This window comes from Helianthus annuus, chromosome 16 (assembly GCF_002127325.2).
Source record: "Helianthus annuus cultivar XRQ/B chromosome 16, HanXRQr2.0-SUNRISE, whole genome shotgun sequence".
In the NCBI taxonomy this organism is placed as follows: Eukaryota; Viridiplantae; Streptophyta; class Magnoliopsida; order Asterales; family Asteraceae; genus Helianthus; species Helianthus annuus.
Genome location: NC_035448.2, coordinates 89,980,727 through 90,002,935, shown reverse-complemented (window position 1 = coordinate 90,002,935; position 22,209 = coordinate 89,980,727). Strand labels below are relative to the sequence as shown.

The window sequence follows — 22,209 nt, the reverse complement described above, 5'->3', positions numbered from 1 at the left end:
AGTTGAAAACAAGAGAATTTTGATGAAATAGAAGTGAATCTAGTGTAAAATCATAGTGGAAAACGTTGTGTAATGTTGTAAAAATGTTAAATCTTACTTGAAAACAATCGGACAGCAATTCGGCAGAGTTTCGGTATGAAATCAACAAATGAGTGAAATGGAGGGGTGAGGTTACTATTTATAGAGATGGTGGGTTTGAACAAGGAGGCTCATTCGAAGCAGCCTGCCTTCGTACGAAGGCAGTGCCTTAGTACGAAGCCGACTGGCTTCGTTCGAACAACCTATTTCGTACAACCAGTTCCTCGTTTTGCGTGTAGGATGCTTGTTTGGCGTGTTTTGTTGCGTTAATTAGTGGGGAGTACTTTAAGTATTTTAGCGAGAGGGTAAGCTTAGCATTTATCACCCGCATGAACAAATTTACACGCGTTTCAAGTTCGCGTTAAGTTAGTTTCTCGTGCATTAAGTATCAAAGCGTAACAAAGAGTCAAGGATCTAGGATAAATACATCGTTCTCATAATAGTTTGCACATAGATTCACACACAAAAATAGTTTCATTTCCATTATGATTAGTCGTCTCAAGTTACAGTAGAATCGTAAGTAGGATACAACGAGAGTAAAAATGTCAACGGATAGGAAGTACGGCGAGACTTGCTAACAATAAGAAAGTATTAGAACGCAGGGCATTACATCGTTTCACAAAAGCTTTTGATAGAGCTTGTTTTGAACATTTAGTTCAACTCAACGGGATGAGGAATCCTGAATAACTGTTTTTTTTTTCATAAGAATTTTTTTTTGTAAATATTTTATTGTTTTCTTAAAAATCAAAAATAAAAAAAATAGAAAACCACAAAATCCAAAAACATTGAAAAATGAAAAGCATAAAAAGTAGAAAATAAAAAATGAGTTATCACTGTCTGAAAGAGAAGAAATGATAGTACATCAGCAAGTTTGACTGTCACACTCAAACTGAATTAAATTGCTTAAGTGTGATAGCAACTTCATCATATGATGTACCAGTAAGCAAAAAGCAAGAAATAATCAACTTACCAATGTGATATAAACCTAACAAACTGAGAATGAGTGGGGAACACATCAGTGGCGTATGGTTTAATGACCTTAAATCTTGCATTGATAGATTGCCAAAATCTAAGGTTTTTAGGTCTTTATACTGTTATTTCGTCCGGGGGTATCAGGGTTGTCCGTCTGCTGCATCCAGATACATGCTGGCCTAGGCACAACCAAGATATCTTAAAAGAGCTTAAAATGTCAAAACCCAAAAATTGAAGAAGCTCTCCTAGAGAGTCATTCAAATGTGCAAAATGTATAAGTCGTACCAAAAATTGGTATTTGTCTTAGCCCTCGTTAGATATTGGTCTCTTTGTTGTACGGAAGTACTGACCTGATCACCAATTATCTATCGTTGTAAAACAAAACAGATGAATTCAGTATACTCACCTACTACAAGGAATCTTTATGCATATCTTGATCGCAGGGGTATGTCCCGAGGCGGGACACGCTAGTATACTAGTATTATATTACCTTAACGTATCACACGGTAATGGAACTTGAAATGTTCATGCTTTTTGTTTAAGTGGATAAACAATACTGGTAATCGTCTTGGACTGTTTTTCATGAAAATTATGTAAAGAATTATCTAATAGTGTGAAAACAGTTTGGTTTTGCTGATATGATCTTCTTACCGGTGATTCTCACAAAAATAGAGTGTTTTATTGCTTTTGTTGTTTTTTTTGCTTTCTAAAAACACAAAAATACAAAAAGATTTTCTTTTTCGTTAAAATTCTTAATGTACGGAAAACTGTTATTCTTGAAGGAGTTGTTACCGATAGGGGGAGACAGTGTTAGAATGTGAGTTCCAAAATTTTTAAATCATACAGGTTCTAGGGTGTTGGATAAAATTTTTGAGTGTGGTTTGGTGATGAATTGGACTTGCTTAATCTGTAATACAGTTTAACCATCTCTTGAATAATAATAATAATTTATTTAACTTTGTTGAAAAATTCTTATGGTTTCTCGAGATGTTTATTTTATAGTATATAGATTAAAGCAATATGTTGCTGAGAAGTTTATGTGTTGAGAAGATGAGTCTGATTGGATGCATGGTAGAACCTCCTTTCTACATTGCAAATAAAGTTGAAGAGTTTGAAGATTGCTATGCAAATGCTGAACTGGAGTTTACTCATGTGCTAACGATTTTAAAGATTTGGTGATTGGATGCATCAGCTTAGGTGGAGTACGTTGCTGACAGAAACTTTAAAGCTGAAGCTATCCAAAGACCCAAGACAATGCATGATGGCTGAAAACAAAGTTGTTTTATGAAGCTATTGTCAAGGGGGAGTTTGTTGGTGCATATTTGTGACAACAACTTTTAGATTTGGTCTTTGGATATCTTGTAATTCGTGAAATGATAAACGGTTAGCGGGTTTAGCTTTGTATTAGTTATTTAAGACTGATTGAGCCAAACCAAACCCTCATTGGGGGAATGGTAGGCGAATTGGGCCTGTCCAATTCATAGCCCATGATCTAGCCCATGTTGCAAGCTTGTCCTATATAAACAAATCTTTACATTAGGGTTTAGGTTAATCACCTTAAGCATTCTTAGAGAGAGAATTCATAATAGTAAGTGGCTTGGACGAATTGGAGATCTTGATTGATTGTAATCGTTTGATAGATAATCAATAAAGATCGGATTTATTGTGATTTCTGTTTCTAGTCGTTTCTGTGTAAATCTAATCTAGAGGATTCCGCACTCTAGGTTGGATCGACGATTCTGTGAAGATCCATACGGCTTAGGGGACCTTAAACCGTAAATCATCAAATATTTTTGAACAGCAAACAACAATCTCATTCAACACCAAAAGATTACAACCATTACTTTGAAAATGTATATGATGTTTCAATGCTTTGAAAATGTATACGATGTTTCAAAATGGTATTGCATTAAGAGTTAAGTAAAAGGTGAAAAGCACATCGAATAAAAATATATGTATATAATGGTTAAAACTGTCATTGAAAGTTTAAATATAGGTTAAAAGTGTTTCAGTAACTTTTGCTTGTGTTAGTGTCTCTAATTTATTGTTTATAACTTTATTCGTCTTCTTTCTTTCTACCTTTCATGGAGAACTCTACACATGTAAAGTAGGAGTTGCAGAAGATGGGAGGCATTCGTCTACTTGCGAAATCACCTTCTTCTTCATGTGAGATAATTGTTTTCTTCATGGAAAGAAGCTGTGTCGGGTCAGTTCTGGGTTTTGTCGGGTTTTCGGGTCTAGATCCGAGGACTGACCCAAACGCGAAAAGGGCATAAAATAAGAACCAAGAACTTACTATTTTATGTAATATCGGTTCAGTTCCAAGAAATTATCAGTTCGGTTCTCGGTTATTATCGGGGCAACCCTAATTCTGCTCACCCCTAATTATCGTATTGGTTTTTACTTTACTAGGTTTGAATCCCATGTATTACACAGGCTGTATAAATGTCTTCTCGTTAGTTAACCCAGTGGATTAAAATAACAATGGTGAAACCTTTTTGAACCCACAGATAAAAAATGAAATATTTAGACTAAACTGGTAAAATAACTCAAATCACAAAGACTAAAATGGTATTTAACTCAACATATAATATAAAGATTGTTACTTATCTTGAACCATTAAAATATAGTTTACTCTTAAAAAAGTAAAACGAATTAATTTTTTTAATTTCTTATTTTCAAACTTGTGATCACATATCCGTTAAATAGTATTTTCAAATAGTAAAATAATTATGTCTAAAATTATTATTATTATTATTATTATTATTATTATTATTATTATTATTATAAGAGATAAATAGAAAAATAAGATGAGAAAACACCAGAAAATAACATGGGTCCATAAAAGATTTTTATTTATTAGAATAGGAAGACAAGGGAAGACAAGGGAAAATAACATGGGTCCATAAAAGATTTTTATTTATTAAGACAACGATTTTTAGGTAGCCTTTGGTATGAATGAATAGAAGGCGGAATGGAATGGATCATTCTAATGGAATGAAAAGAAACATGTTTGATTATCATGTGGTAATGGAATGTAGCATTCCACAAGGAATGCAAACCTTCCAAATATAACATTTTTCATTCCTTTGTAAGGTGGTGTTTTTTTTTCATTCCTTCAAGGAATGGAAAGAAATATATTATTATTATTATTATTATTATTATTATTATTATTATTATTATTATTATTATTATTATTATTATTATTATTATTATTATTATTATTATTATTATTATTATTATTATTATTGTCGTCTTTAATAACCCACCGTCGTCATTTACCTCCACTGTCACACGCCACCACCTTCGCCGCCACTAACGGGCGACACCACCACCGACACAACCACCATCGTTACTACTGTCGCCGCCATCCACCGTCGTCGTCACCCACTTTCCCCGCCACCACCACCACCCACCTCCACCCCAGCCGTCACCTACCTCCGCCCCAGCTATCACCCGCCACCACCCACATCCGCCCCTGCTGTCACCCACCGCCGACACATCCGCCTCCGCCGTCACCCACCACCCCCGCCACAGCCACCATCCACCCTCGCCTCCGCCTTCACCCGCCAGCACCTCTACCACCAACCACCACCGCCGGCGTCACCCACCACCATTGTCGCCGCCGCTACCTACCTCCGCTCCAACCACCTACCCCTGCCCCAGCCACCACCCACCGTTATCGCCACCCACCATCACCACCTCCGACCACCGCTACAACTGCCACCTATCACTACCCACCCACCACCATCGACTACCATCACCACCTCCGAACACCGCTGCAACTGCCACCTATCACCACCCACCCACCACCATCGACTACCATCACTCACCACCGATTTTATTCCTACATCTGTTCTTTCCTAACAAACAACACAAATTAATAATTCATTTCATTCTCATATGGATACCAAACAAGACATGAAATGGTAATGATTCATTCCATTACATCGTCTATTCCATTCCCTCTACCATTCCATTTTCTTGTCTATTCCATTACGCCATATCAAACAGACCCTTAATTCTTAAAATATCCTAGCCAGCCCAATGAAAGTTAATATTTTATTTTGTATGGAAAACGGGTGTTGCCCACTTTGACCTAGGAGGAATCAATGTGAATGTCAATTAATTCTAACCGCCGAGCATCTTCTTTTAAACTGCCACTTCGCTTTGGAGTTTTATCTCTTCTTGCTTGGTGCAAAATCCCATCCATTTACGCCTTCTCCTTTTAGGACATTTTTTTGGGTGCATAATTCATATGGGTTATGCAATTGGAAAGCGGAGTTATTATTGTTGTTGGTGCATATTTGTAATGGTTTTGTTTCTTGTTGTTGCGTTTTGTCCTAGCGCTGTTTAATGAGATTCCCGGTTCATAATTGTTAGCCTTTTGTCTTGGTTTGGTTGTAGAAAAAAACTGGAAATGGTAGAAGGAACAGGTATGATGAATAAATATATAATAGATATGAATTTTAAAACTTATTATTATTGGGTGGAAGATGGGTAATTATGAGAATACCCGAGGGAGTTGTTTGTAACATATAATAATAATAATAAATATATTTTATTATTATTACTATCCTCCACTAAGTCCATCTCCTCCCTGGCAAAACACAACACATGCGCCATTGCTTTGCTTTGCTGAAGTTGGATTATGATATAAGAAAAAGGAAAAGGAAAAGCTCCCCTCTCCCATAGTAGATCAAAATCAATGGACGAGGAGAAGGAGAAGAAGGTGGTTTTCGTGTGGGATATGGATGAGACTCTGATCCTGCTGAAATCGCTAATCACGGGCACATACACCAAGGCTTTCAATGGCTCTAAAGACGTTGAGAAGGGCATCGAAATCGGCAAAACTTGGGAGAATCAAATCCTTCGCATCTGCGATGATTACTTCTTCTATGAACAAGTAAGATTTTAGCCCCCACTTTCTTATCTTTCTTTCAAACCCTATTATTATTGTTGTTTATCTGCCAGATTGAAGGTTGCAACAAGCCTTTTGTTGATTCAACCAGGGAGTACGATGATGGCCTGGATCTCACTGATTATGATTTTGCAAATGATGCTTTTGTTGGTGCTGCTTTTGACGACGATGCTAACAAGAAGAAATTGGCATACAGACACCGCATCATTGCCCACAAGTATAAAAAGGTTTTTCTAAAACCCTCGTCTTTCATCTAATAGAGGATTGGATTTTCTATAGAGTCATCTGTCATGTAATTGCAGCTTTGAAAAAGTTCCTGTGTGTGTTATACACATACCATACCTACTAGTTGGTTTGGTTTCAAAAACCACCAACCAAATAAGTTTTATTTTTTACAACCACATCTCTCTCATTTGTTTCACATATCAACCTACTGTCTTTTGTAATTTCTACACCCCTAATTTTGACCCAAACACAATCATTATGCCAATTTCTTCACTTGTTTTAATTTTCATTTTTAACCAGAATTGAAGATTGTTTTTAAATTTTCTGAAAATGTACTTGCTATTAGTTATGCCGATTATTTATGAAATGACCATAATGATTCTTTTTTTTTTTTTGCTGATTGAATTGAATTGCCTTAAAAAGGTGGATGGATATATAGATCAAAATATTGGTGGTTACTTATACACACAAACAAACATATGCAGGGCTTGCGTAGCTTGTTTGGTGAAAAGATGATTAAATCCTGGGACAATCTTTATGAGGTTACCGATGATTTTACAGACAAATGGCTGTCTTCAGGTAAGTTTAATTGTGACCAAATATCGGGTGCAACTTGAAGGTTAGTTGTAATTGTAGATTTGTCTTGTATTGCTGCAGCCAAGGCCTGCGTGGCACAATGTGCAGGTGATTCAGGAGCTGAAAATATCAATGTTATTGTGACTTCAGGCTCATTGATCCCAAGCCTAGTTAAATGCTTATTGTTCCGACTCGATGATTTGATTTCCTATGATAATGGTTAGTCAGTCAGTCACTTCACCTTACTGTTGTACGTTTTCAATTGTGCCTGCCTGATGTTGATTCATTAATCGCTACAGTTTATAGCTCATGGGAAGTTGGCAAGTATCAGTGTTTTTCCTTGATCAAAGAACGATTCGACGGGCCAAACGTGCAGTTTTGTGCAATCGGTGACGGGTGGGAAGAATGTGAAGCAGCTGAAAACATGCAATGGCCGTTTGTGCAGATAGATCCTGTGCCCGTTAGCACCTCTCACCGTTTTCCCGGGCTCAATCTCGAGACATTAGGACACTATATTGGTGTCGTTTATGGCGGGGATTCTGACGATGAGGATGAATAGATCCTTTGAAACAACCAAATTTCATTTTTATATTTATGTTGCTGCCGATAGTACAAACTCATGTACATTGTAAGTTGTATTCAAGATTATAATTTATCTTTTTGACTTTCATTTTGTTACACACTCTGGTAGTAGGTTAGTATTTGTGTTCACCTAACAAACTACCAAGGGTTTTGTTATATGTTATAATAAATAAATGTGGTTAAAGGTAAACATATCCTAGTTCTAGCTACTGTAGACATATCATTCGGATTCGGCTTAACTAGTAGGCCACATTAGTTTAATGGACCATCTGATCCAACACTCAGGTTTCTCTTCACCTTATCTTTTCTGTCATATATGTATGCATGTTATACTGTTACATATAATAACTGCTGACCTGATCACCCAAGAATATTCTTTGGACCGGGTCACCTTTTAACAGGTTCTTGCAGCATGGATCCGACCTGTTCATCTATATGACAAGCATTTAACTAGGCTTGGGATCATATGCCTAGTGGAGATGGATAATGATCGGGTGGTTCCGTGGTTCCACTGATGGCATGATGATACTCCAGTGATTCGTCAGTGATCCAAATTTGTCGTTCAAAAAAAATGTTTTTTACATTATTTTAGTAACAGGGAGATTAAGATAGTACAAGTTGATAATTAAAAAGAAAAATGATAAACCCAAAATAAAATATATTGCAAGGGTTAAAAAGAATGGATGAAGTGAGGTCTTCCTTTTTAGTATTTAGGCTTGTTTGTGGGCGTAAATATGAACCTATGTAAAAATGTGGACCCGGTGGTAGAAACGTTTAGGAAAAGGTTGTCCATCTGGAAAGCGAGTATTATCTCGTTTGGTGGAAAGATCACGCTCACCAAGTCGGTACTTAACTCTTTACCTACCTACTTTTTCTCACTTTACAAGGCACCGGTTCAAGTCATAAAACGATTAGAGGCCATTCGTAGAGATTTCCTTTGGGGCGTAACACTGGAGCAAGGCAAAATTAAATGGGTAAAAGGTTCGTTCGTTGGTTGCGTTAGATTCGCGTAGAATGCTTTGTTTGTCGTTTTTAATCCGTTTTTCGATCCGATTTCGTCTGCGGATATTAAAATCCGATTACAGCGCTAAATATCTCATAATATTTCGGTTTTTGCAGACAATACACGAGTCCGATGCTTCCGTTTCGTTGCCGGTGCGTTCCTACAGTCGTGTTTTTCGTTCACATTTGCGTTTTGAGGCGTTCGAAAGCACAATAAATTCGCAAAACAAATCCATATGTATAAAATATATATATACAAAATTCGTATTTGTCGGTTTTGTCAGTATTTTGTCCTGTGTTTCGTTATCGTTTAAAGCTCAGCCGATTTCTCGAAAATCACCATACGCGCACTGTAGAGTCAGATGAGCGTCCCTAGGCATTCCAAAAGCCTAATTAAGTTAATTCGTGCCTTAAACACTATTTATTATTGCCATAAACGTTTGTTAATCGCGTAACTAAAAGACATTAATTACCGGTTGTCACATAAGCGTGCACCACACCCTACCTCACATTCACACTAGCATATGTATGCACAATTGCACATAGTGTAACGGATGATTATAATATGGCGTTTTGATGGTACACTTGGCATTTTACAAGCTTGAGAGCAACTTTTATGTTTTTAAGTCCGCTTGGCTCGACTTGGTAGCTCAGTTAGTGTTGAGCTACTAGGTGGTTGTGGCGACGGATTACTATTGAGCTATCACTTAGTTGAAATCTTTTGGCTACTATTGAGCAATTATTACACCTTAGTTACCACTTAGTTGAGTTCGTATTGAGGACTCACGTCAGGATGCTATTATGTTTTCCTACTAAGCTTTTGACCTTTCAGTTTCGATGAGACTCATTTAAGAAAAACATAAATAGTATTAAAAATTGTTAGGATTGTTTATTTGATATTTTATTACTGTTTATACAATTAGAAATAAAAAAAATAGAAACATAGTATCTATCATCTTTTAATAAACATCAAGTTTAAGAATGTATTTGACATGTTTTATTAACATATAGATTTGTTTAAAAAAATAAAAAGTCAAGAGAAGAAAACATTAATTCCATACAACCACACCATATTTTTTGTATTTGTTTTTTCCCATTATTATGAGAACTATTTACACAATTGTTAGGAGGTGGTAGATGCACTTGGAAGATGTGGGGCACTGAGGTATTGTTTTCTTCTCGTAACTAACACATTCAATCCTACCATACTTCTAATGTTTTCTTCTCTTACTTACTCTGACATTCATTGTTTTGTTAGCATGGGCTACGTCATATGAACACACCACCAATGTTTTCTTTTGTTTATGTATTGTGTTAGCACGACTGAATGCAAGCTTTATTCACTTAACTAGTACAGTACAGTCCTACCATACCCCGTGGAGGTCTCCATTGTTCTACTTTATGCGCCCACAACATCCATGATTTGCTAGTATAGCTGGAGAGCATCCATTAGGGTTTGTGCAATAGGGTCCCAGCCTAACTTTTGTAGGGTTGGAGTTAGATCTAGTGTGTTATATTGGATACACTCTTGTGCCATTAAGAAGACACAAGCGCGCAAGACGGAGGCATACCGCATAAGAGATGAGGATGCTTAGGCTGAGAGTAACTACTATATCGGATAAGACAGGGTAGAAGATTGAAATGGTTTGAGAATGTGAAGATGTGGCAGACAACGACGCCCAGCTTAAACGTTATTGTGGGGGGATGGGTAGTAGAGGTAGGCTCAAGTCGACTTCGGATGAGCGGTTTAGGCAAGCGCACATCTCTCAAAGGACATTATGCATGATAGGGTTCACGAGTACATAAGTTAAAAACTTTTAGGGGAGAGTACATAGAAACTTAGATTTTTTACACTTTATGTGGATTTACATGGAATTGTCTTCTTGTGTTATGTCTATATATTGTTTTATGATGTTATATTTATTTCTATTTTTTACTATGTAAACTTTTTCATCACCTTTGTCATTAGTAGTTTTTTTGTTTTGTTTTCATGTAGTGTGCTTAGGAGTTGGGGGTCTATGAAGAAGTAGCTAGTGTCTTCAGGGATAGAAAATGTCCCCAAACCCTATCAATAGTATGAGATTTACCAGGCACAAGCAAAGCAATTTTAACTTTTATCGTTAAACCAGCTGTCTTTGAATTACACTTTTAGTCTCTCTTTGCTTTATTTGAACTGAAACTGAAATTCATAACATTAAAGAGCAATCAAGAACACATTTAAATTATCGTTCGAAATGAAACTCAAGGCAAATCACAAACAAACTCTAAACATGTCATAACTGTTATTAAAAGCTGAAATGCACAAATGAAAAATCACAACCGCCACTTATGACATGTTCTTATTTTTAACCGGATTCAAACATAGTCAAATCACTCTTCTAGCTGAGCGATGATACCGGCAAACACTTGGTACCCTTGACACATATCAGAAAGAAGACAATACTCATTCTTTGCATGGTATGTAGCCATCAAACCTGTTCAAACAAATCCACACACACAATATGGTTTTAGAAATACTTTATTCATTGACATAAATACAATGTGATTATACAAACATTGTATTCAACATAAGATAAATAAAGTGACAAAAATCGATAAATACATGGTAAATAAAATGGTTTCTAAATATTTATTTTTCTAGTTGTTATAAAAAACCAAGCTTCGAATTCAAAAATGATCAGTGGATTTATTTATTTTTTTTATTTTCTACATAACAAGTTAGAAGTTTATAAGAAAACCAGATATTTTAAACCCGTTTGATGACATACCATAACCTGCAGTTTGAACATCAAAACCTTCATCCTGTTTACAATAACAAGGTTCAAAGAGTTAGAAAGTAAAAAAGCAAGCGAAACTTATAACCATAAATATTGCAAATTGTATCTCACTTGTAGTTCTCGTATAAGGGGCAGAGTCCCGGTTATAGAGTAGGGTTTTACATGCCCAACTGCATCTTTAGTAGCTTGGCACAACACATGGTAGCCACGGGACTCCAGGTTACATGCTACTCCCGATGACGCTTCATCAAACGAAATCTCCATTCTGGTATTATAACACACAGAACATGTATATAATAAGTAAATGGGTACAAACTTTGAGACATTATGCTATTGTTAATATTCATAAAGATTTGACATACCTCCCTCTAAGGTCCTCATCTGGTAGAATGTATTTTGAGACTGGCCCCCTTGTAGGAATCTTCTCGATATTTTTGTTTAAATCTTCTACGTATTCATTTAACTTCTTAATTACATCTGCCACGCTGAAAAAAAAAATCATATCATAGCAATCAATAAAGTAAGATGCATAGGTGTTAGCGAGCCAAGCCATTCGTGAGTTCCTTGAGATCGTCCACGCCTCGGTTTTAACAAGCACGCTTGAGTCGAGGCGCTTCCATAAAACGACGAGGAGGCAGCAGCCACAGTACTTCTTGCAATCTTTAAAAAAGTTCATTTTTTCCATATTTTTGTTGGATTTTTTCCATTTCTTGAGCTTCGTAGATTGTACATAGAGTTGCTTAATTAAATCTAGTGCTTGATTTTTAGAAGTGCGACGTGCCGCAATGCCTACCGTATGCATCACGTATGCAAGACGTACGGCTTTTAAAAAGATTAGAAAAAGGTGGTAAATGTTATCGAGAATCAGTTTATATTGATTATACAAGACATGACCCCTAGCGTACACGAAGTTCTTGCTTGGAGCCTCAAACCTCGTGGATGTAGACATCTCATAGCGACTCGTGCTTTTGAAACCAAGTGTCTCGCCAAAAGCTCGGATTGAGCAAGGTATAAAAAGCGCCAGCCTAAATCGGAGCTCATCTAATAAACGAGCTCAAGACTGAGCTTCACTTACCGAGCTCGACTAAGCTCTCAAGCCATTTATTTATTTAAATATAACATATTTTATTTATATAACAAGTATATAAATACAATATAAATATTGTCGTATATTAAACTACAATAAAATAACTAAATAATATATATTTGAATACATAAAAATAATTATATATATATAGAGAGAGAGAGAGGGAGAGAAGAAAAAGTTTAACATACAAAAAAGTCCTTAACGTGCAAAGCGTACACGAGTAGAGAAAGAAAATGCGTAATTGCATACAACACGCACGATTAGGGTTTACTCATGCGTGATATTGTTTGTTTTTTTTTTGGTGACCACATGCGTGATTATGTGTATTTGTTCATGCGTGATTAGGGTTTGAGTTTTATAACATGCGTAATTTCCTCGCGTACGCTTTCGCACGTTAACGACTATTGTACGTTAACCTTCCCCTACATACATGTCATATAACTGTGTTAAGTAGCAGCAATACTATACCATTGTCAGCAACCACCAACACCGGAAAAGCTTGTAAAAACAAAATAAATAAAAATGGGGAAAAAATAACGCCGAGCGAAAAACAGACGTAAAATCTTTGAATCACGCATGCTCGTTACTGAGAAATTAAACCGAAACGTAAAACATAGAAAAAAATAACTAAGTCCATCCAGGACCCGCGTGTTGGACGAACTTGTCAAACGCAGAAAAATAGATGTGACGCGACGAGCCAGTCAAACGGGAAAAAAATATACGAAAAAATGTTGAACCCCACACGCACGTTGCGGTGCGTTAACTCACAAATTTAGAACAAAACGAAAAACTTGGGAAAGATGAAAAGTATGGAGGACCAAAATTGAAAATAAAAAGGAGTTGGGATTAAATTGCAAAAGATGAAAAACTTTGGGTTAAAAGTAAAAAAACAAAGGGTCTAAATTGCAAAATTGAAGTTACTTATTAATATTAGATAAAGATAAGGATAAAATAAGTGATATCTATATAATTAAAAGAAATTTATTAAACAAATATAAATAAAATTTAGAGTTAATTACATAGTTAGTCCCTGTGGTTTGCATAAAGTAACATACTTAGGTACTAATAGTTTACAATCACATTCTAGGGTATTAACTTTTCATTTTGTAACGTTTGGAGGTATTAACGTTATTTGTAGGTTTAAAATCACATTCTATTAGTACCTAAGTATGTTATTTTGTGAAAACCACAAGGACTAACTATGTTAATACCCTAGAAGTTAATACCCCCAAACGTTACAAAATGAAAAATTAATACCCTAGAAGGTGATTTTAAACTATTAGTACCTAAGTATGTTATTTTGTGCAAACCACAGGGACTAACTATGTAATTAACTCTAAAATTTATGAGGTTAAAGGAGAGAATGCCATGTGGCATTATTTGGAGTCTTTTATTATAAGTTAGATATTAGATATATATAGGGGAGGGTTACCTTGAGAACGCTAAATAATTCATTGTAAGTAAAATACATCAAAAAAAGAAGTTATAACGTCAAATAATTCATTTCTCCTCTCAAAATCACTCTTATTAGATTTTTTACACGTGTAAATATCAATGTTTTAAAAACCGGTTTAAACCGGCCAGTAATAATCCCACCTAGACCTTATTGGCCATTAATAATCCCACCTCAGAATATTCCCCCCACTAGTCCCACCTTTCACCTATTTTTCCTACAATGGTCCCTCGTTAAAAAAACTTAACGGAGTTGAGCTTTTTTCCAAATTGCAAACAGATTTTTTAGGGCTTCTGATCAGAACAATGATACGAGTCCATTGATGTAAAACTTACTTCGAAATGGTGCTCCAAGTGACTTGATTTTGGTTAATTGGAAATTTAAACACCCGAATTGAAGCGTCGTTTTCATCGTTTGGACTCGTATCGTCGTTCTAATCAAAAGCCCTAAAAAATCTGTTTGTAATTTGGAAAAAAGCTTAACTCCGTTAAGTTTTTTTAACGAGGGACCATTGTAGGAAAAATAGGTGAAAGGTGGGACTGGTGGGGGGATATTCTGAGGTGGGATTATTAATGGCCAATAAGGTTTAGGTGGGATTATTACAGGCCAATTTCCCTATATATAAAAATATAAACATAACATTATGTTTGGTTTTTTTATATAACACCATGCAAGAAGAATCTAAAACATAATGCCTAAATTTTAAAACACAATGCCACATAGACTTCTCACACTTTTTGTGAAAAATGTCTTTTGTAGACAAACTCTTACCTATATGTGTGTAGGTGGGTGGGTATAACACTAATAGATAATAAACATGTCAAGACCCTTTAGTCTTTACACCCCTAGCCCTAGCCCTAGCACGAGGTACAAAAATTTTTACATATAGCATCGAAAAAAGAGACAAATGAGCTTACTTGTAAAATGGGGTGAGCCTGACATCACCTGAAAGCGTGCAATCATAAGGAATTTGATTGATTCCGCCTCCAGGGTCTGGAATACATTTAAGTGATATCTTAAAATCATGTTAAAAAACGGATAAACTTTTTGTTCTCTGAGACTTACAGCTCCACTGAGTTGGTTTCATAGTTGAAGGTGTTGCAAATCCATAAATTTGTTCTTTAGGGTGTGATGGAAAATCTTTGTAAAACCTTGTTTGGATCTCTTTAAGTGCCTCCATTCCTAGCTCAAAAGGATTAATAGCCTACCAAGTAAACAAAAATAAATATTAATAAAGACTAACTTAACAACTCAAACCTTAAAATTTTGCCATGTCAAATATGTTAATTAATATGATTATTGATTAAAAAATTCATTTTGTTTTGTAATGAATTATATATCTTTACTAAATATATTGCACAAGATAAAGAAGGTGAACCATAGTCACATGGTTCGCGGTACGCTCCGGTACGAGAATGTGGAACGGGATCGAAATTCGATAGGTCTCTAAAATTCGGTACGAGCGGGGGTAGGCTCATTTCGGATCGCTTCGGTATGATGTACCATATAATGCGGTGCAATGTACAACATAAAGAAGCATGACAACTCTTTAATACACTCAATGTACAACTAACCAAGCTATATGTACAATAAAGAAACTCAAAAAATAACAAGTAAACAAAGTAGAAAATAATTAGGGTCAAATTTGACCAAATTTAACATTAAGGGTTAAAACCAGATTTAGTTAAAAAGGAAATAAAGGAAAGAGTAAATTACAAGTTTTGTCCTTTATCTATGTACCAAATTTCAGGCGGTGTCCTTTGTCTTTAAAATTGACGAGTTTTGTAGTTATTGTTTAAAAATCCTGCATTGTATGTCCTTTAAGGCTAACTCAGTTAATTTTAGTCATTAAGTGAAGAGTAAACTGGTCTTTTTACCCATTTGTTTAACAAAACAATTTTAATAATTAAAACAAAAAGAATTATATATTATCTCTAGATTATATATAAATATCTCAACACACACTCTCTCTATAACACCGACGCATACTCTCTCTCTACTTTCTCTCTCTCCATCTCCTACCCTCACCACCACACCACCACCTGTCGCCAACAGCACCACCACCCACCCCCACACCAGCACCACCATTGCACTACCCACCACCGTAACAGCCTGAAACCAAACCAGTTTCCGACACGCTTTCCGTCGCAAATGGTTTCCACGCGGTTTCCCACCGCACCGGCCTGAAAATCGATTTCAGTAGCAGTTTGAAACCTAAACGACTTCCCACACGTTTTCCGTCGCAAATGGTACATCACAAGCTCTTCATCGGTGGAGTGAAACCGGGGCCCTGGTGCTAATGATGTCGCCGACGGTGGCGCTGCGGCGTTTCCGGAGTAGCTATAACGATGATTTCCCAGCTCATGCTTGTTGATCTTCATCTTGTTGAAGTTTTTTGTTGTAGGTTATGAAAAGGGGGTGAAATTAGGTTGAAGACAAAGTTAGGTATTGAAGTTGTTTGTTACAGGTATGAAGTCCTTAGTTACAGAAATGATGATCGAAGATAAAGTAAGTGGGAGAGTTAAGGTGGTTGCCTCTGAGTTAAGAAACCTCTGGTCAAGAATCCCCAATTTAGGTTAGGTATTGAAGAATTATAGTGGTGGTGTAGTGGGAGTGGGTGGCGGCAGGTTGTGGTGCTGGTGACAACAGGTGGTGGTGGGGGTTAGCCCTAGAGAGAGAGAGTTTGTTTGTGTTTATATATATATATATATATATATATATATATATATATATATATATATAGGTAAAGACTATGGTACAAATCCCCTAATCATACAATACGTACGCGATCATAATAGCCCTACACGTGTCCCTGATTCAGTTTTCCTACATTAGGGTATATCAGACAATCCATTCAATCAGCAGAGGGCAAATTAGACAATTCCTTCAATAAGCAGATCACGAGTTCGTTACACCACTATCCTGGTAATTATGAATCGTATCAGTTTAATCGATTGTTGTTTTCAATGGATCCACAAAGCAACACCGAACGAAACACAGATGTTGATTTTGAAGACGTTGAATTCGTCAGTGAGCATTCCAATAGAAATTAATTTCGCATGTTACATGATAATATTTAATTCGCATGCATTTACTTTTACAAGGAATAATTCGCATGATAATATCACATGATAATATTTAATTCGCATGCTATTATTTTTTTCATTGATAATGTTAGATAATAAATCCTCAGTGGAATTCGCATGTTACAAAAGTTACAATTTTGAAATTCGCATGTTATTAATATTTTTTTATAAGGAATTTGCATGTGCCAGTTAAGTCGCATGCATATTACAAAAGTTATTATGTGGGAATTCGCATGTGATTATTATTTGTTTTTCTATGGATTTTGTATGTGAATAAGTCTCCAGGTGATTATTATTTGTTTTTGTTTTTCGCATGTCATTATTATTTGTTTTTCTATGGATTCGCATGTGATTATTATCTGGGAATTCGCATGCATGTTAGAATAGATGTTATTAAAGAATTCGCATGCTATTATTATTAAATCGCATGTTATCTATTATTTTTTTTCAAGGCAACAAATCGCATGTGTATAATTTGTGTGCTGTAGTTTATTAGTTAGTTGTCACAGTTACAAAATCGCATGTGTATATTACTATTTAAAGTGCAATCGCATGTGTTGACAAGAACAATCATATCAAAATTTTTATTAGCCTAGTAAACATTGCTGTCGATTGGAGATCTAATACCTCCCAAAGCTGCTGTAGTTGTCATAATCGTCGGATGAACAATCGATTGGATCGATTGGATGAACAATCGCACCGGCGAACGTCGATTTGCAGAAGAGTCGGTTGAAGAAGAAGGTATCGAACGAAATTACCAGGATTTTGATAGAGGAATTGTCAATTTTATCCTTCGCGGTTGGTTTTATGTATATTAATTTGATTAATTTAATTATATAAATTAATTTCGCAGTGTTCAATAGATAGAAGATCGGACGGCTGGGCTTATCGCGTACATAATGTAGGATAAGGGGTATTGTACGTTAACCGGCCTCTCTCTCTCTATATATATATATATATATATATATGTATATATGTATATATATATATATATATATAGAGAGAGAGAGAGAGAGAGTCCGGTTAACGTACAATATTCCTGAAAACTTACGAGCGTACGCTGTGAAATTACGCACTTTGTAAAACTCAAAACCCTAATCACGCATGTTGAAAACCATAATCACGCATGTTGAAAAGACATAATCAAGCATGTTGAAAACCATAACATGCTTCATTACATAATTATAACATGCTTCATTACCCAAGTATAACATGCGTGATTATAGTTTTTCAACATGCGTGATTAGGGTTTTGAATTTTACAACGTGCGTAATGTCACAGCGTACACTCATATGTGTGTGTGTATAATATAATTCATTTTTATTATTAAAAAGTTTTTTAAATAAATAAGTAAAAAGACCAATTTACCCATCAATTAACCGTTAAAATTAACTAAGTTAGGGCCAAAGGACATATCGTGCAAGATTTTGAAATAATAAGTACAAAACTCGTCAATTTTAAAGACAAAGGACACCGCCTGAAATTTAATACATAGATAAAGGACAAAACTTGTAATTTACTCTAAAGGAAACAATAGGATATTTTGGTAAACCCTAAAATAAAAATTGCCGTCACTTTTTTATCATCTTCCTCGTTGGAACGTCTAGTTTTCTTTCCAAATACCATGGGAATTGATGTTCCCATTTAATCAAGAGACATGTTTCGTGAGTTAGGAATTCTCGATCCCTATATCAACAACAGGTATGACTCCGTTAATTGTTCGGAACGCTAATTTCACACTCGAATTCGCGATTTGGAGCATTCCCAAGACGCTTTCGTACCGTGATCTACCACGGACTTTCGTACCGTGATCTAGCACGGACGATCCGGATCGTAGATCGTGGCCTATCCGAATTATGTGACTATGAGGTGAACCACAGGTCCAGAACAAAACTAAAGACCATGAAAATCACTTGTTTATGAGAGACTTAAATGCTATGCTATCAATATCGGCGATATATCGGTGCTATATCACCGGTATATCGGTTATCGGACCTAGCCCCAAATATCGGTTTCGTATCTCGGTCAAATATCGGTCAACGATAATATCGGTGGTCAACACCAAAATATCGCCGATATTTTGTAAAAATCATATCGGTTGTCTCGCCGATATCTCGTCTGGGCCCAATTCCGACCGTATAGCGACCTCCGGCGGCTGAAAACAGAAGAAGAAACATACCTGTTGGCACTTATCGACCACATATCGACCGTATAGCGACCTCCGGCGGCCAATTCCGACGCCTCTGTCGGAATTTCTGCTGTAAACCAGTAGCGGCTGAGGAAACAGCGAAAGACAGGAAGAAGGAGAAGAAAGTAGCGGCTGATGATGATGAAGAAGATGCGTGTGTTGCTTTTAGGGTTAAACAAGTTTTAAGTATTTCAATATTTACCCCTCTATCTTTCACTAGTTTATACTTAGTCCTTTAAACTTGTATTTTTTTTTACATAAAAGCACATTATTAGTTTGTGTATATAAATATTTAACCCCTCTATCTTCACTAGTTTATATTTAGTCCTTAAACTTACAAACCTATGCATAAAAAGTATAAACTTAACATTATATATATAAATTTATATAGGTTCTATATGTATATATATATTTATGCACTATATTAGAAATTACCGATATATCACCGCGATAAACGATATCTCAGATATCGGTCCTTGACCGATAACCGATATTTTTCCGCATTAACTGCTTAGCTTAAATGTGATTTAATTTGCGTCTTCTAGAGAAATGTACAACATTTGAAAGTTGGAAAACTAAAAGTGACAGGTGGTGTCTCAGACGCATTAGGCTATCTTGAAAATACCTCAGGGCCTTGAGGTCTTGCCTCATGCACATTTGAATCAAAATTGGTCATAAAGCTTATTTAGTTGTATACAGCAACTCCTCAAGTGCGTGAAACTCTCACCTCAACTTTTGGGACCTAAATGCCACAGTCTTTTAAAAAATGCTAAGTTTTAAATTGGAATAAAAAATGCTAAGTTTTAAATTGGAACTGTGTGTGTGACCCATTGATACAGTTTTTATAAGTTGTTCCTTGTTACTATTATAAAGAAAAAAATTGTAGAATTGGCTAGCAAAATCAACAATATGCACCTTCAGTCAGTACTCAATAATTGTGTTCTACTTTGAATATATCCTGGTTTGTAATTTAAGGCTAAGACAAGCATCAATATTATTTTGGAAGTAAAAAAAAAAAAAAAAAAACAAAATTAATCAGAAAAAAATGAAGTAGTTGTGATGGAAATACCTTGTGTGCTAAACCACTATGAAAAAGCTTCCCTGTAACATGAAGCTTCCATGGTATCATACCACCAGTACCAATGCAAGGTTGTTTATCCGCTGTGTCGATCCAAAACCTGTAAAAATAACAATTCATATCTGTTAATATTCATTCATATGAGTAATTGTTTGTTTAGAAGAGAAGACTTACAAAGGTCCAGTTTTCAAGTTATCAAGAAGTCCATCTTTGACAAGTGCATCAACACCAACACCTGGAATAGAAGAGTTCTCTTCACTGGCTATGAAGACAGCAACAACAGTGGATTTAAGTAGTGGTTTAGTTCGGCCAAGGGTCCTCATAAGCTCGGTTACAAGGGCAACATGCCCCAAACAATCAGTAGTTCCGCGCCCTCGAAGCTTGTCTCCATCAATGCTCAATGAGAAGGGGTCGAAATCCTGATACATATATATACACAATCAGGCTAAGCTAGGCTGGGCTAGTTAATTGACATTGAAAGAGGTGAAAGAGGAAGAAATTACCCATTCTTGTGGATTAGCAGTGACGACATCCATGTGCATGCCAACAAAGGAAAGGATCTTGCCGGGTTGGGTTCCAGGGTACTCCACGATGAGATTCCCTCGGTTGGGTTTGTAGGTGACGTGATTGAGGATGAGGGGGCCGCCGCCAGTGCTAGTGGAGTGAGGGAGCAGGGCATCCATAACATGCCGGACGATCCGATCCTCCTCCGGGATCAGTTCCGGCGGATTGTTCTGCACATACTTGGACTCTCCGATGAGCTTCGCCACAAGGCTCACGAAGGATTCTTTGTTTAGCTCTCCCAGCTTTTCCCGAACCATACTTGCTTCAACATAACATCGCATCGCATCGCTTTCTTTTATCTTGCTCTTCCCTTTCCTTTCCTTTCTTTTGGGCCAAGTCCACTTACATTTGGGCTCCTCTATTTGCCCATGATTTAACTGACCATTTAACCCAAACCGCTTCCGTGTAAACCGGTATGGGACTTGTTAGAGAAAACCAGTTTTTCAAACATGTTTGATCCAAAATTTGTAAACAAAAATGTATATATTTGCTATAATAATCTTTATTAACTTGTAACTTTATAAGAGCTAGTAATTAGTAAACTTCCCCTCTGGGTTGCGGAAATTTATTCCGTATCGATTCGTTCGATACTCAATATAGCAACCAGAAAATCTCATATAAGAGTATAAAGCCTTGAACTTTTCTATTTCTTAATGTACTAAGGGGCTGTTTGGTTACCTTTTAATAAGGCTCTTAATGGTTCAGACCTCTTACTGGTTCAGAACTTAATGATTCAGACTGTTTGTTTCACGCGCAGATGTCTGAATGGTTCAGACATTTGCCTCTAAATTGTTAAGATTTATACAGAGTCTGAATGGTTAAGACCTCTAATCTGAATTGGTCAGACATTTGCCTTTGAACGGTTAAACATTATACAGTCTCTTAATGGTTCAGACCTTTTACTGGTTCAACACTTAATGATTCAGACCTCTTACTGATTCAGCACTTAACCATTAAGACGTTGCCAAACAGCCCCTAAGAGGATGTTTGGGATTGAGTTTGGAAATGACTTATTGACTTATTCGCTTTTTCAAAAAGCCAATAAGTTAAAAAAGTGTTTGACAATGCTAAGACCACATGGTGTGGAGGGGCCTGAAGATGGGGCATTATGCGACACGTGGACCACGCGTCAGAACGGGTCATGGTGTTAAAAGGGGCGGTGTGGCCCCGGGGGTGGAAACGTGGCGTTTTTCCAACATGTGTCACACACCTTTTGTATTATTTTATAACTAAAATTATACAAAATGTATTAAACTTATAAAAATATTACTCGTAATTAAACAAATACATAACACTAAATAAAAGACATTACATAAAATAAAAATACGAAACTAAAAAATACATAATTTAAACAAAAAATCTAATGATTTCCCACGTCGAGCGGAGCTTGAATTCACAGTTGTCACACCCCAACCGATGGCGGAAACATCGGAATGAGACGAAAACTAGATTGCAAGAGTCTTCATAACGCTATTTGTGTCAAGTGTTTAATAATTACTTTTTACATTGATTGAATTAGAATATAACAAATTTGAATAACGACAAGTATGAAAGAAATAAAATTTCATTTCAATAATAACGGTTCAGTACAAGGTTTGGAAACAAAATACAACATGTTTG

At 36.1% G+C, this 22,209-nt stretch overlaps 2 protein-coding genes across 3 annotated transcripts; one reads left to right on the top strand and one right to left on the bottom strand.

The window, feature by feature from the left end:
• The first annotated feature begins 5,623 nt into the window (after nt 1-5,623).
• LOC110865460 (eyes absent homolog) lies at nt 5,624-7,544 on the top strand. Of its 2 annotated transcripts, none has more exons than XM_022114713.2 (5): nt 5,624-5,956; nt 6,025-6,198; nt 6,682-6,775; nt 6,833-6,991; nt 7,072-7,544. In XM_022114713.2, exons 1-5 carry the CDS (start codon nt 5,759-5,761, stop codon nt 7,329-7,331), a joined length of 885 nt encoding a protein of 294 aa, XP_021970405.1. In that variant the 5' UTR covers nt 5,624-5,758; the 3' UTR covers nt 7,332-7,544. The 2 variants fall into 2 exon arrangements, with proteins under 2 accessions (XP_021970405.1, XP_021970406.1); XM_022114714.2 differs by having other exon boundaries at nt 5,626-5,956; nt 6,854-6,991.
• Nucleotides 7,545-10,544: 3,000 nt separating this feature from the next.
• LOC110865459 (acetylornithine deacetylase) lies at nt 10,545-20,868 on the bottom strand. The gene is made up of 9 exons (XM_022114712.2): nt 20,529-20,868; nt 20,200-20,444; nt 20,017-20,125; nt 14,739-14,877; nt 14,591-14,666; nt 11,496-11,618; nt 11,245-11,398; nt 11,125-11,158; nt 10,545-10,830 (listed from the first exon to the last, which is right to left on the bottom strand). Exons 1-9 carry the CDS (start codon nt 20,844-20,846, stop codon nt 10,727-10,729), a joined length of 1,302 nt encoding a protein of 433 aa, XP_021970404.2. The 5' UTR covers nt 20,847-20,868; the 3' UTR covers nt 10,545-10,726.
• Between the last annotated feature and the right edge of the window lie 1,341 nt (nt 20,869-22,209).

What these genes read in the sequence shown, in the direction of transcription:
- LOC110865460 (XM_022114713.2), top strand. Translation starts at nt 5,759, where the DNA reads ATGGACGAGGAGAAGGAGAAGAAGGTGGTTTTCGTGTGGGATATGGAT. An exon ending in TTGCCCACAAGTATAAAAAG is followed by an intron (nt 6,199 to 6,681) that starts GTTTTTCTAAAA and finishes AAACATATGCAG; the next exon opens with GGCTTGCGTAGCTTGTTTGG. An exon ending in TTTGATTTCCTATGATAATG is followed by an intron (nt 6,992 to 7,071) that starts GTTAGTCAGTCA and finishes TAATCGCTACAG; the next exon opens with TTTATAGCTCATGGGAAGTT.
- LOC110865459 (XM_022114712.2), bottom strand. Translation starts at nt 20,846, where the DNA reads ATGGTTCGGGAAAAGCTGGGAGAGCTAAACAAAGAATCCTTCGTGAGC. An exon ending in GAAACCAACTCAGTGGAGCT is followed by an intron (nt 14,667 to 14,738) that starts GTAAGTCTCAGA and finishes AATGTATTCCAG; the next exon opens with ACCCTGGAGGCGGAATCAAT. An exon ending in CCCTTATACGAGAACTACAA is followed by an intron (nt 11,159 to 11,244) that starts GTGAGATACAAT and finishes TATTGTAAACAG; the next exon opens with GATGAAGGTTTTGATGTTCA.